The sequence below is a fragment of the Protopterus annectens genome, chromosome 2.part2 (genome assembly GCF_019279795.1).
Source record: "Protopterus annectens isolate FY-2018-M chromosome 2.part2, PAN1.0, whole genome shotgun sequence".
NCBI lineage: Eukaryota > Metazoa > Chordata > Ceratodontiformes > Protopteridae > Protopterus > Protopterus annectens.
This window is the reverse complement of record NC_056730.1, coordinates 470,358,837-470,373,313: the sequence shown is the minus strand read 5'-3', so window position 1 is coordinate 470,373,313 and position 14,477 is coordinate 470,358,837. Positions and strand designations below refer to the sequence as shown.

The following is a 14,477-nucleotide window of genomic DNA, read 5'->3' as shown; positions in this document are numbered from 1 at the left end:
TAGCCATGGCGCATGGTTTGCCTTGGCTCTCATTTTTCCTAATTGGTGCAAGTCTATCAAGGATATTGATGAGAATATTGTTGTAGTAGTCAGCGGCTTGGTCTAGATTTAGGTTTACTAGTGGTTTCCAGTTACTATGTTTTAGAATACTGTTTAGTTCTTGTATATTTAGTTTACGATTGTCTCTGACTTGTCTAAAAACAATGGGTTTGGCTATGTTGGTATATTTCCGCAGGAGGAAGGTGGGGAAGATGGTCACTAAGACCATTAGGAAGGCATCCTGTCTGACAATTTTGACAGGGGCAGTTAACTAGTTTCCAATCTAAAGTAGACTGTTTGTGGGGGGGGGGGTGTCGATTCTAGGGGGTCCTTGGATAAGTTGGGTAAAACTGTAAAGATTAATATGGTTAGTGGGGTTGTTAGAGGTACAGGCTGACCAATCAGTGTTCAGGTCACCTAGTAAGATGGATTCTTGGGGGAGATTATCTGTAGCCCATTGTAACATTTCTTCAATGATGAGAGAGTTATTACCTGGGGGAATATAACAGCAAAGAATGATGAGAGTTTTTGTGTCATTTATGCTTAGGGTTGAACCTAAGGTTTCAGCATTTTGAAATTTAGGTATGGAGGTTTGCAGAGGTTTGATGTTGATTGTATTTTTGTAGAGGATAGCAACTCCACCTCCCTTTTTGCCAACTATATCCAGTCGTAGGATATTATCTCCTGGTGGGAGAATTTAATTTTCGGTACTAGGTTTTAGCCATGTCTCGGTAATGGTTAGTATGTCAGGGGAGTAGTGAGCTATAATGAGTGTAGGTCAGAAAGTTTGTTAGAGATACTTCTGATGTTGACATTCAGAATCAATAGGTCAGAAATTTGACTAGCAGAGAGTTTTGTGGTCCAGGGTTTGGGTGCATGTCTCCAGATATAAGTAGATTTTAAGTGATAAACAGTATGTGTTTAATTGTGTACACTATGTCTATATGTTGGATCTAAATGATGTTTTTCTAGTGTAAGATGGTGTTATGTGAGACTTATGAATGTGTAGGATTAAGCTGTCTTTAAATAATGTAAAAGAGATAGGAAAGAAAATGTGTGAGTGTACATTTGTTTGAGAAAGTGTTACGTGGAATGTGGTGTTTTCTAGTGATGTGTTTGTATATAATTATGTTTGTTAGGTATGTGAGGGTTAGGAAGAGAAATCCTAGGATTAATGGTATTTTATGAGGGAGTAGTGGTTGGGTCTTAGTGGTTTTGGGGTTCAAGTATGGGTGTGAGTGTGAATGCAAGGCAAGTAGATACTATGTACCATTTTAAAGTAGAAATTTGCTAGGGGGTGTGTATGAGAGGTGAACGGAAGAGGGTGTGGCCAAGTGATCTGGGGTTAAAATAAATGTAGAGGTAGTGGGGGCAGGTGGGAAATGGGGGGGGGGCAAGGTAGGGGAGCAGAGTGAGCCAAGCATAGCGAGGTGAATGGAGTTGGGGCTACACCAGTCCTTGAGACTGCAGAACCTATCTATAGGGCTGGTCAGGACAGAACAGCAAAAGGAAGATACCTCTGTAATTAAGCAGGAGTGGGAGGGTAGACACAAAGTAATATAAGGTTGAGAGTCAGAAAACTGGACTAGGCCAGTTGCTAAAAAGAAAACAGGAAAACCAAACTAAGTCAATTCCAGATCAGTGTAGTGCAGTATCTTCCTAATAACTACAAATCTTATGCTACTAATCTAGTACAGTGTGGTGAAAAGGGCCACCACTTCTACATGGAAAAACAACTGAAGTATGGGCTGCAGGTACATAGGTAAACTTTTTCCAGCATAAAGTAGTTTTAAGTAATTGACCTAAGAGTACAATAGGAAGAGAAACATGGGGGGGGGGGCAGTACTGTGCACATGTACAGTGAAAGGGGAAAGAGTCTTCAGTTTAGAGGACAGATTAAATATAACTCTAACATACACTAGTGTAGCTGAAAGCACTTCAGTGTTCCACCGACGCAGGGTCTCACAGTGCAGGGCAACGAGACAGCCTTGGGTTGATTGGATGTTGGCCAAAACACAGGATGAAACTTTTGCTGAGGGGAATGCGAGCACACTACTGGGGATTCCTATGAAGCAAGGCAGAAAAGCCAAGTCAAAAGATGGTGCCTTTCTCATGAAGTCTGCCAGATAGGACTTCCTGGCTACAGTGGAAACACGACCACTGAAAGAGAGAGAGGGAGGGAGAGACTGTCCATACAAGTACACAGGTCTCTCATGAGTGCACCTATATGAAGAGGAGTACCATTCTTAACAAGAGTTGGGAGTAGCTCTTTTGTTACTGCGACGTGCTTTTTTGCACTTAGCTTGAGAATGTTTTCTGTACATCAGGAATGCATATATTTCAGCCCTTGCTGAAGTTCTTTAGTATCAGTGGATGGAGCAAATAATATTGCCTGGCTTGCAGTTAAACTTGGTCAACCACACTTTCAAGATATTGTCTTAAATGTCTGCAAAATAAAATGCCAAACAGGAGAGGGCTCAGCACTGATCCCTGTGGTACCCACTAGCTACAATATTATATCTGAAGAGGGTACCAGCAACTTTCACAACCTGGGATCCCTGTTGGATAGCCAAATTGCAATCTAATGCACAATGTAGAGGTTTATAATAATTTTGTTTCGTTTTTTTCAATACCACCACCACAAACGATGTTAAAAGCCTTGACCAAGTCAAGAGAAGCAGCATGTCTGTGACCGTCATCCACAGACTCTGTAACCTTTTAAAAAACGTAATAGACTAAGGAAACAGGATCAGTGCTTCACAAAACATCATCATAAACCCTGAGAAGAGGCAGAGTTTGAAGATTAAGGAGAAGCTGGGATATTTTGCACTTGGCCCTAATGAGAATGTAGCCTGGTATGTTCTCTGGTCTCACTCAAGTATTTTTTAGCCTTTGAAGATGATTCTAAGACTTTCTCCAAGTGAGTTCAAAGGAAAAGTACAGTTGTGTACACTTACCATAAATGTAGACGTTCGAGTGTATTCACTGTTGCAGTCATTACATTTGGGTTATCCCGCTGGCAAATTGCCCTCAATCGGCCTGAATTCCAAAGTCTTGGGTCCTGTGTCGGTTGTTGTTGCCTCTTCCCTGACGTCAGGCCGTCAGGGGTATAAAAGATGTAGCAGACGTCATTTTCTTCAGTTTTTCTTGCCCCAGATGTCAGGTGCCCCCAAAATGGTAGGCTAAAATATGTAAATAAGACATACATGCACCAAAATAAGCTTTACCTTCATCTATAAGCAAATACACCACTTAGGTTGCATAGATTAGAGAAGTAAAGATAAGTTCCAGCAAAAATAAGGGGGATGGGTAACCTGGACTGCAACAGTGAATACACTCGAACATCTACATTTATGGTAAGTGTACACAACTGTACTATGTTCTTCATGTTTGACTGTTGCAGTCATTACATTTGGGTTGAGTCCCAAAGCCATGGTTGGGTGGCTGGAGCTAAACAGCATTAGGAGCGGCTATGAGGCCCTGCAGAACTGCAGTGGCAAAGCCTGCCCTGGATTTAGAATAAAGAGGCAGATTGTAATGTTTTGTAAAGGTATGCACTGAACTCCAAGTAGCAGCCTCTAAAATGTCTTTGGTTGGTACTCCCCTGAGAAAGGCTGCAGAAGTGGCTGCAGCTCTGGTTGAATGTGGCCTAATGCCCTTAGGCACTGGTTTGCCATGCTGTGAGTAGCAGAAACGAATGCAGTGACCTACCCACTTTGAAATAGTCTGCTTGGAGATAGTCTTTCCTTGTGATACTGTGGCATATACCACTAGTAATTGTTCTGTCTTTCTGAAAACTTTAGTTTTGCCCAAGTAGAATCAAAGTTGCCTGTGTACATCCAAAGAATGCAGAATTTTCTCCCCCTTGTTCTGTGGATTTGGATAAAAAGTTGGCAAATGAATAGTTTGGTTAAGGGCTACACTGGATACCACCTTAGGCATAAATGTAGGGTTTGTTCTCAGAGAGACCCTGTCTGGATAAAAAATGATAAAGGGTTCCACAGCCATGAGAGCCTGTAGCTCTGAAACTTGTCTTGCAGAAGTTATTGCTAGGAGCAGAGCTGTTTTCCAAGATAAGAACTTTATATCCGCAGTAGCAGGTGGCTCAAAAGGAGGTAAGGTGAGTTTTTCCAAGACATAATTGAGGTCCCATGCAGGTATTGGCATTCTCCTTGGAGGCCTTATGTTTTTGGCTCCTCTGAGGTACTGCCTTAATAAAGGATGTGAAAAAAGTGGTGGCTCTGTATTGTAATGAGCCGAAATGGCAGAGGCATGGATTTTGATTTATGAAAAAGATAAGCCTTTGTCCAGCATCTCAGTTAAGTATTGCAAAATCTGAGGAATGTTTGGGGCAGCTGTATCAGTTCCTTGAGCTTGATTCCAAGCACAAAATCTCTTCCATTTCCCAGCATAGGATTTTCTAGTACTAGGCCTTCTGGCTTCTAAAATGACATCCACTACAGCTTTACTGAGAGGTGTGGTTTGTATGGCTACATTATCCGCCATGCTGCCAGGTTTAGGGTCCTGAATTGGCTGTGCAGAATCAGATTGTTTTGCTGGGACAGTAGATGAGGTATTTGAGGTAAGGTCCAGGCTGGGCATTGGGACAAGTTCCTTAAGCTCGGATACCAGTACTGGCGTAGCCAGTCTGGGGCACTCAGAATAATTTTTGTTTTTTCTTGTCTGACCTTTAGGAGTACCTTGGGGAGGAGAGGCAGTGGAGGAAAGGCATATACTGATAGGTTTGTCCAGTTGAAATATAAGGCGTCCATTTTCCAAGCTTGTCTGTGATAAGTCCTTGTGCAGAATCTTTTTAGTTGATTGTTGTGAGGGGAGGCAAATAGATCTATGTCCGGGCGTCCCCATTTCTTTGTTATCATGCTGAAGACTTGTGGATCCAGGTGCCACTCGTGGGGATCCATGAGGTTTCTGCTTAGTTCATCTGCCAGAGTATTTTCCTTTCCTGGCAGGAATTGTGCCGGCAGATGAACTTGGTAAAGTCAATGCCGTGTCCCATAAAGCCATGGCTAGTCTGCAAAGGGGGTAAGAATGAGTGCCCCCCTGCTTATGTACCACATGACCGTGGTGTTGTCTGTCTTATCAGTAGTTGCCCCAGATGAAGTAGGTTGTTGAAGGCTGTCAGGGCATTTTGAACAGCTAGCATCTCTTTTTGATTGATATATAGATTCTTTTGGTTTGTGGACCAGGTGCCCTGAATGCCTCTTCCTGCCATGTGTGCCCCCAGGCATAATTTGATGCATCCGTCGTTAGGCTCTACCTGGCTTTTCCTCATATGCAGTCTTGCATACGGAATTAGTAAGATGCAGGATGCCATGAAGCCCAAAGCCTGCAGAATTTTTCTTGCAGATAACTGGACCTTTGTTGCCATTTCCTTGAAATAGGTAGTTGCCTTTGTTTGTCTGGAGTGAGATAAGCCATCTGGGCAGTTGTATTTAAGCTTGCACCTCGGAATATTAACTCTCGAGAGGGTACTAGTTTTTATTTCTTTTTGTTGACTGTGTACCCTAGGCATGTTAAAAGTCTTTTTACAAACGTCAGATGCTGTAGTAGAACGTCCTTGTTCTCTGCTTGTATGAGGCAGTCATCGAAGAATTTGGCTTTAACATGATCAGGCAGATTTTGTTCCTTTAACCAAGCATGCCTCCTGATGACAGAACCCGTAACAGAGGCCCTGCAGGAGGCCTCCATAGAATCAAAACCACATTGCAAAGTATGCTTTCCAACTTGTTCAGCTGCATGCAATAAATCCTGCATTTCTTTGTTTTCTGCACATTCAGAATTTACCATCATTTTCTGTTTAAGCAGTGTCATGATATATTGCTGATATTTGAGCATATGAACTGGCAATTTAAGGCCCTTATAGCTAAGGTGTGTAAATCTTTTTTCCCCATCTATCCAGTGCCCTAGAATCCCTGTCAGAGGGGGTAGGGTTTTTTGCAGTGGAATCCTTGACCCCTTTGGGACCCTGAGAAATAGTTTCTGGGTCTGCAGTAGGGTTTTTGAAAATACATTTATGAGAGTCAGGGAGACCCTGTAGTATCTGATCGGCTTAACAGGAGCTGGAGGTAAGGAGTCAGGGGTCAGACTAGACTCTGAGAACACATCTACAATGTCTAACAGAGGTAGTACAGCTAGAGGCCTGTGTTGAGGTAGTAAAAGGAAGTCTCTGAGCCTCTTCTTAGATGCTGAAAAATCTTGGCTCTCCCAGTGGAAGTGCTCCCTCATGGTATGCAAGGTTTCCCCAAAACAGTAATCCTCAGCAGAAGCTGCTGAAGGAATTTATTCTTCAGTATCAGAATCCTCATAGGGGGGAAGAGAATATTCCTGATCAGAAGAGGAATCAGAAGAAATGGAAACCTGACCTGAAGATTCATAGTCTGTCTCTTGCCTAGGCCTCTTATCAGGAGGGGGATGGGAACCCCTGATCAAGGTAATTAAGTCTTCGGACATTTTGAGCATCTGTTTTTTGGGCATGGAGGCCTGTCCATGTGGCTGGTGAACTTGTTTCTTTGCCTTTAAAGCTGTTTTAGTCTTTGCCTTTGAAGTTGGTTTAATATATAATTGTTTAGGTCTGAATACACCCTCAGAAGCAGATGCCTGCTCAGCGGCTCTGGACCCATCTGAGGGATTAATCTCCAAGGCTCCAATACCTTGAGTTTCCAGCGGCCTGGCCGACTCCACGTGGGAGTCGGTAGCAGCCTGCGACTCTAAAGTAGCAGGCATCATCAGCTGCGAATGTGCCTCACTGAGAACCGGCGACTTGCTTATGAGAAGCTTTGTCGTCCGTTTTGGACCTCGGTTGCCTTTTTCTTTTTCTTTGCGTTTTCTGTGAACTCCGGTAGTCGGATGGCTATCCGACGACACTGTATAATTAAATCTTCGCCCAAAATAGCTCAATGCAAAATCGTATCGACGCTTAATAGTGCGTTGGTTAAATCTAGCACAAAACCGACAACTAGAAACGTTGTGGTCAGGGTCTAGGCAAGGAATACAGTAAGAATGAAAGTCCTTATGAGGTATTTGCTTCCCACAAGAAATACAATTATTAACTTTTTCTGACATCGGTCTGGAGCAAGAAAAAGGTTTCCCCAACGGGGTACTTAGCTTTTAATGACAACTTCGGATCTGAAACTCGAACACGAAAATCTCAGGAGTCGGCCGACCGGCACTTGCGAACTGCTTCTGCTTTGGGCACCGTGCGGCAAGAAAGACTGAAGAAAATGGCGTCGGCTGCATATTTTATACCCCTGACGGACCTGACGTCAGGGAAGAGGCGACAGCAACCGACGCAGGACCCAAGACTTTGGAATTCAGGACGACTGAGGGCAACCTGCCAGCGGGATAACCCAAATGTAATGACTGCAACAGTGAAACACGAAGAACATCTACAGTCTTAGGGACAGTAGGGGTCACAATGTGGATAGGTGGGGAAAAGTTAGCAGCAAAGTTGTCTTCTAATACACTGGCTATAAACTTGGGATTAAAATGTGTGATACTATTACTATGAATGAGTTCAGTGCATTGGTGGGTATTATTTCTTAATTTCCTTACATAACTGAAAAATGATTTATAGTTCCCTTTGCTATCCATAGCAGCCTTAAGTTCATACTCTGCTTTATGTTTTCTAATAGTGCTCTTAAGCTCCTTGCAGGCACATTTCAATATGGTCTTCTAGTAAAGTAATGGGGATTTCTTACAACTTTTCATTATTTTCTTCATTTTGCTATATCATTTTAATACAGAATCCACCAGAGAGGCTTATTGCTGAATTTATCATTGTAAGAAAGAGGTGAACATGGCAGCCCTATCAGTTGATTACAAGTGCAAAGGACTTTTGGGACTTGTATGTAGGCCTTCTGCAAGCTGAAGTAGGTTTACCCTGGAGAAGTTCCTAAAGATGGTCTTATTCACTGGCAGGACAATATATCTAGGCTTGAAACAGAAAAAGACTGATTTGTGGTCAGATTTAGCCAGTGATGTGAAGTTGCAGGTGGGGATAGGTTACTAAGGAAAAGGCCAAGGATATTACAGCCTCTAGTGTGTAATTGTATATTAATAAAACCTTGAAAACACCAAGCATATCCATTTTTGGACATGTAAGTGTGCCAGTCAATGCTTGAATGATTAAAGTCTCCTATCAATAATGTATTTGGTTTGTTATTTAATGCTTCAGTGGTGTTCAGGTAATTTCCATGACCTTTGGTGGACACTGATGGGGATATCTGCAACTATCAACCAAATAACAGTTGGATTTATTATTAAGGGTTATTTGTATCTTCTGGTGTTCCAAAAGTTAGGGTCATAGGGAATTTGATGTGAAGGGATGGTTTTACTGACAGAGCTCCCACTCCAGCCTGGGACCTTAACCTTGTATTGGAAAAACTCACGCTTCCACCCTTTGAACCTGCTGCTTCATAAGAGTTAAAATTCCTCTCCTGGAAAACAGCTTTCCTTCTAGTCATCACTTCAGCAAGTGTGTCTGAATTGCAGGCCCTTATGGCCATGGAATCCTTCATTATCTTCCATGCGGACAGAATTCCCTCAGGACTAACCTATCAGTTATGCCAAAGGTGGTATCTAGTGGGGCTTTAAACCAATCCATTCATTTGCCAACCTTTTTCCCTAATCCTCAGAATACGGGGGAAATGATCCTGCACTCCTTGGACGTGCACAGGCAGCTTAGGTTCTATCTGGACAGGATTAAACCTTTCTGGAAATCTGACCAGCTGCTAGTCAGTTTTGCTACAGGGGCAGAGGGCAAACCACTTCTGCATGGATAGCACACTGCATCCATTTCTGCTGCAAACATCATGGGAAACATGCCCCACAGGGGATCAGAACACATTCCACTAGGGCTACGTCAACCTCTACAGCATTTCTCAGGGAAATCCCTGCCAGGGACATCCTAGAAGCTGCAACCAGGAGCTCAGTATACACCTTTATTAAACATTACCACTTACCTATCTTTTCTAAATCCAGAGCTGGATTTTCTACAGCAGTCTTACAGGGCCTGCTTGGCAGCCCTAATGCTTCATGACTGTCTCCACCCATCCTCAGCATTGGGAATCAACCCAAATCTTATGACCGCAACAGTGAAACATGAAGAACATAGTACAGTTGTGTACACTTACCATAAATGTAGATGTTCGAGTGTATTCACTGTTGCAGTCCTGGTTACCCTCCCTCCAGCACCCTGACTTCTCTTTACTTCTACCTATCCTTTTTGTTTGGCATACCTTATATCATTGGTATTTGCTTTTTGCTGGGGGTATTCCACGCTATGTAATTGCTTCCTGTTTAGGGGGCTCCTGAAATCTGGGGCAAGAAAAACTGATGTAATGGCGTCGGCTGCATGCTTTATACCCATGACGTCCTGACATCATGGAAGAAGCGACTGCATCTGACGCAGAAATCCCAAGACTCTAGTATTCAGGCTGACTGAGGGCTACCTGCAGGCAGATAACCCAAATGCGATGACTGCAACAGTGAAACACGAAGAATATCTGAAAGGTTTATCTACCATTAAATCTCAGATGATGCATTCTGGATCCCCTTAAAATGGCAACAATTACTTTGCCAACTGTTAATTTCAATTATCTTGCCCAGGTATCTATGCATCATTCTTGGTGAAGGAAAGATACTACTCAAGACCAGCATTTTTAGTCAGTCTCATGCTGCAGAAGGATAAAACCTCAAACTACCTGGGTTCTACTAGTGGCATGGGTGCTGGACGGAGCCAATGGGTGATGGGAGTTGGCAGAAGGTGCTGGCTCAGCCAGTGTGTGTGTGTGTATGTGTGTGTGTGTGTGTGTGTGTGTGTGTGTGTGTGTGTGTGTGTGTGTGTGTGTGAGAATGGGGGCTACCTAGGCTCACTTCAACAGCACCATTAAGAGCCAGGTGAGCTACTAGCCACAAGCAGTATACCACTTGGTCAGGAGGTTCCACGTGGGTGGAAGTGTGCATGTACCTCCCATAGGAAGCAACTGGAGAACTTGCAAGTCTGCTATTGGGTGGGAGTGGGTTAGGGCATACTCCCAGACAAAAGTACAATGTTGCAGCATCCTTGATCTTCTTACTGGTCCTTGCCGATGGTTGATTTTAGCTCAGCGGTGACTAAAGGTAGACTAGGTGGAACAAAAATGACAAGTGTTTTTCCTGACTAACACATGCACTGTAATAAGTTCTATTATGTCTTTCTGCATGTTCCCCTGGGCGAAGCATGTGACAATATAAAGTACTGTCAGCTATGCCAGGAGAAGTAGGGCAGTGGATGTGTGACAAATACCAGCACAGCTAGCTGGAATTTAGTAAAGAATTCTATATTATTCTGAATATCAAACTGATTTGTACAGATACTTGTGTTGAAAATTGATTTGTAAAGTTGCTTGTGTTAAAAATGTACCAACAGTGGGTCATGAGTGTTGTTGCTTTTCTTTTGGCTTTTCCCGGTTAGGGGTCGCCACAGCAGAACTCCGGTCCGCTAATGATTGGCAGTAGATTTTTATGGTGCCGAGGTGCCAGCCCGATGCCCAAACTTCAACAAAGGCACGCACATAACTGAATTAAATAACTACATGTTAACAGAGGATACTGGAAGAAGTGAGGTTAAGCTCAGCTCAAGCTAACTTTGGAAAATAGTAAGAAATTAAATTATGGGGCCTAGGCCATAAAGATGTCATCTCGCAGTTTTGAATGAAGCCAGAGACTCATCTCTGTAAGAAGCATGGTTTATTAGTCTCTGTAGAAGTTTGTAATTTTTTTATGAATTTCAGAAACTGCACCAGATCTGAGCAATGCTCTTGTGTGTGTATTATGAACATGTAGGTAATAAATCCTGGCAGTTTCTAGCAATGGGGGGCTGCACAGGAACTACAACTCAGATGACCAGATGTATAGGATGTCATTCTGTGCAGAAATAATGTTTTAATATTAGGGGAGACAGAAGTCTCAGGGTAGTCTGTTTCTTGGAACCTGACATAGAAGGATCTCTCATCTACCTCATCTTGTCTTGCTCTATTAAGCAAGTAGGAACAGTAATTTTCAAGATCAGTCAAAAAAATATAGTGAGAATAAGTATTGTTTTTCTGTAACCGCGTTATATCTTTTCAGCTGTGTTATTTTTAACACTGCCTGTGACAAACTCTGGTATTGACTGTATATAGATATTTCGTATTTTCATGTTCTTTTATTAAATTATTAAATGTATTTAAATTTTTCATTGTGGCTGGTCCTTTAGAGAATATTTTAACCTTTGAGAGTACTTGTATCCGTTGGTGACACTGTGGCCACTAGTGAAGCCTGGCTGTTTGGTCAACATTACCATTTGTATTAACATTAACTTCACTCAGTATAATTGGGTACCCTTGCAAGAGCTTTAGGTATCTGGCTTTGTAGTGTCTGGTGGTAGTAATAACTACCTTATAGTCTGGGCAGAAGGGGGCACAGCGGGTAAATCTTTACCAGTCTTTCCCAGGTGTGTGTGTGTGTGTGTGTTTGTGAGAAACTCAAAGCTTACAGTCTGTGTGTGCTTGTTAGCTACTTGGAGCAGGGACACAAAGCACTGGTTTCACAGAGAGAGTGCTAGAGGACTTGGCATGGATACTCAACTGAGGATTTAACCCTATACTTGTGCTAGTGGAAAGCCTTACTGGGGCCCTGGAGCAAGACAGATATAAAGAAATCCAGACCGTGGACTGACTGTGTTCCCTATGTGCTCTTAAGGGAAATTGTGCTTGATGCAGAGAGATATAAATCTGGAAATACTGAGTGCATCCATTTGTATTCCAACTGAACATCCCTCACCAGTGTCAGTGGTGAGGATTCAGGCTCCTTGATTACTGGCCCAGAGTGGGGACGTCACAAAGCACCTCAGGTCGTTCACTCCGAAAAGGGCAACCACTATGTCATAGTTATCTTTATCTGATTTAAGGGACCTTAGGGCCCTTGTGACATCATATATCCTGGCACCATACAAGCAGCCAACATTCCCTTGTTTTTGTCTTGTGGGGAAGTCAGGCACAAAAAATAAAAACAGACAAGGAATTCCCTCTGGAACCTGCATATGCCATTACTATGCATTAAGGTCAGACTTATTAAACTCAGCCAATTTAAAATAAGCTGGACACTAATGCTGGTGGGCAAAATACTACTCTAAAAACCTTTTTACACCTCAATGACCTGACACAGAAAATGGGAGTAATGAAGAATGGACTGAACACTTAGAAAATGTAAGCTGCTATGCAATGCAAAACATTAATTCTTGTATGGAATAATAAAAACCTACTTCCTACTCGTATACATACTGAAATTGAAGTACATTGGTAAAAAAAATATCACAAGCATACTGAAAAGTAAAAGAACAAGGATTTTAGTCTTTATGAAGTCTTACCAACATACTCATGCTCCCTACAGCCATTGGTTTGTCTTTAAGGTCAGGGTTGTCTCTCATTTCTACTGCAGCATAGAAGGCATCCATGTCAATATGAACCACTGTACGGCTAAGGTCACAACCCTTCTCCAGTTCACATACAAGTTTGTCAACCTGAGACAAAAAAATGAGTAACTGATAATTATTGCTCTGTATAATAGCAAGCAGTACTTTTGTCTTAAATATAACAGATCAGAAGAGACGACAAACAGATTACATTTAAAATATGACACTAACTTTTAACAGTTGCAGTTTTGGCAATAAAGTGACTAGGCATTACTCTTTAGCAATCAAACACAGAACAGACTTTTTTCCAGAAGATTCTGCAACAGTGAACATAAGACATCTGTTTTATACTTTTGCATTAAACTGGTGACTAGCATAATCATGTGATTTAGTTAAACCCCAGATTAAGCTTGAAACTTTCCCTGAAATTTTACATTTCTGTATGAGTAGTAGTTTTGAATTTATTTTTTTTCTTTTCATTTTCCATCAACTTAGAGTAAAATGACCTAGCATGCAAAACACCAAACAGTAGCAGTAGTATTAAGCTTATTAAAAGAATAGATATACAATAACTTTAGCTTAACCATTTGATCTCCAAGTGTTTCCTTTTCTTTGAGTTACATCTCTGGAATTGTGATCAAGAAGAGGATTAGTTATACAGAAAACAAAGCCTACTGTAGCACTACTGTCTGTGTTAGAATGTGAATAAGGTAAACTAACCCAAAATCCATCAGTCACTCACTTAACAAGATTCAATGCACTTTTACACTGTGTGAATAGACAAGCTTAAATCAGTATCAACAAAAAATGGGAAACATAGAATATTAAGTCTTTCATAGCAGACAAATGCATTCATAGTAAGTTATTATGGATGCAGTCCATGAGACTATTAAGGATCCTAGCCCAAACTCCCAATTACTCTAAATCACAGTCCGGTTATGTGACTTGCTCAAGGTCAGACAGTAGGCAAATGAAGGTGGAAAGATTCAAACCCTGCACCCTTTCTATAGGAAACAGCTCATTAACAAGTTGGAGCTTTAGCCCTTTGAGTTAACTGCCAGACAGAGAAGGACAATGCATAAAGTTTGGTTTAATGTATGGAATTTCTTACAAAACTCCTCAACACCTATTTATTGTGGAATGTCACATTTCCAGCAACCTATACACATTCTTGTATTCATGAGCATATTCTGAAAAATCAATGTAAAAAGTGCAAGATAAACAAATGTAAATATTTTGTGAACAATAAAACATTAAAACTGTACAAACAGCAATGCTGTCAGTAAGAAGTATTCTTTACAGTGGTAATAGGCAGTGCATTCATAGCCTTTCCATAAATACTATAATGTATTACAATGCATTATATTTTTTGCTAAACCTTCACAAACAAATTGCCATATCTTGGAAACTTTATATCCACTACTGTATGTCTTGTTTGTACAAAGTGTATACAACCCTGTTAAAATGCCAGGTTTTGTGATATAAAAAAATGAGACCACAATAAATCCTTTCAAAACTTTTCCCACATTTAATGTGACTATAGCTTGTACAATTCAATTGAAAAACAAATCTGTTGGGGGGGGGGGGGATAAAAAAAACGTACAATACGCTGGTTGCATAACCCCAAATAAAGTTCAGCTGTCCTAGTAGGATTGTCCTGACATTTTGCTTGCTACAGCAAAAGCCATGGTTCGCAGAGAGCTTACAAAGCATCAAAGGGATCTCATTGTTGAAGGTGTCAGTCAGGAGAACGGTACAAAAAAATTTCCACAGCATTGGATATACCATGGAACACAGTGAAGACAGTCATCAAAAAGTGGAGAAAATATGGGACCACAGTGACATTGCAAAGAACTGAACGTCCCTCCAAAACTGATGAAAAGACGAGACGAAAACTGGTCAGGGAGGCTGCCAAGAGACCTACAGCAACACTGAAGTAGCTGCAGGAATTTCTGGCAAGTACTGGTAGTATACTACATGTGAC

At 41.7% G+C, this 14,477-nt stretch overlaps 1 protein-coding gene across 1 annotated transcript in view; it reads right to left on the bottom strand.

Annotated features, from left to right (window-relative positions):
• Positions 1-14,477, bottom strand: part of POLK (DNA polymerase kappa) — a 1,256,064-nt gene that overhangs the window by 1,123,744 nt on the left and 117,843 nt on the right. Inside the window, exon 3 of the mRNA XM_044064442.1 lies at positions 12,449-12,601. Within this exon, the coding sequence (XP_043920377.1) occupies positions 12,449-12,601 (153 nt within the window). The remainder of the gene's footprint in view (positions 1-12,448; positions 12,602-14,477) is intronic.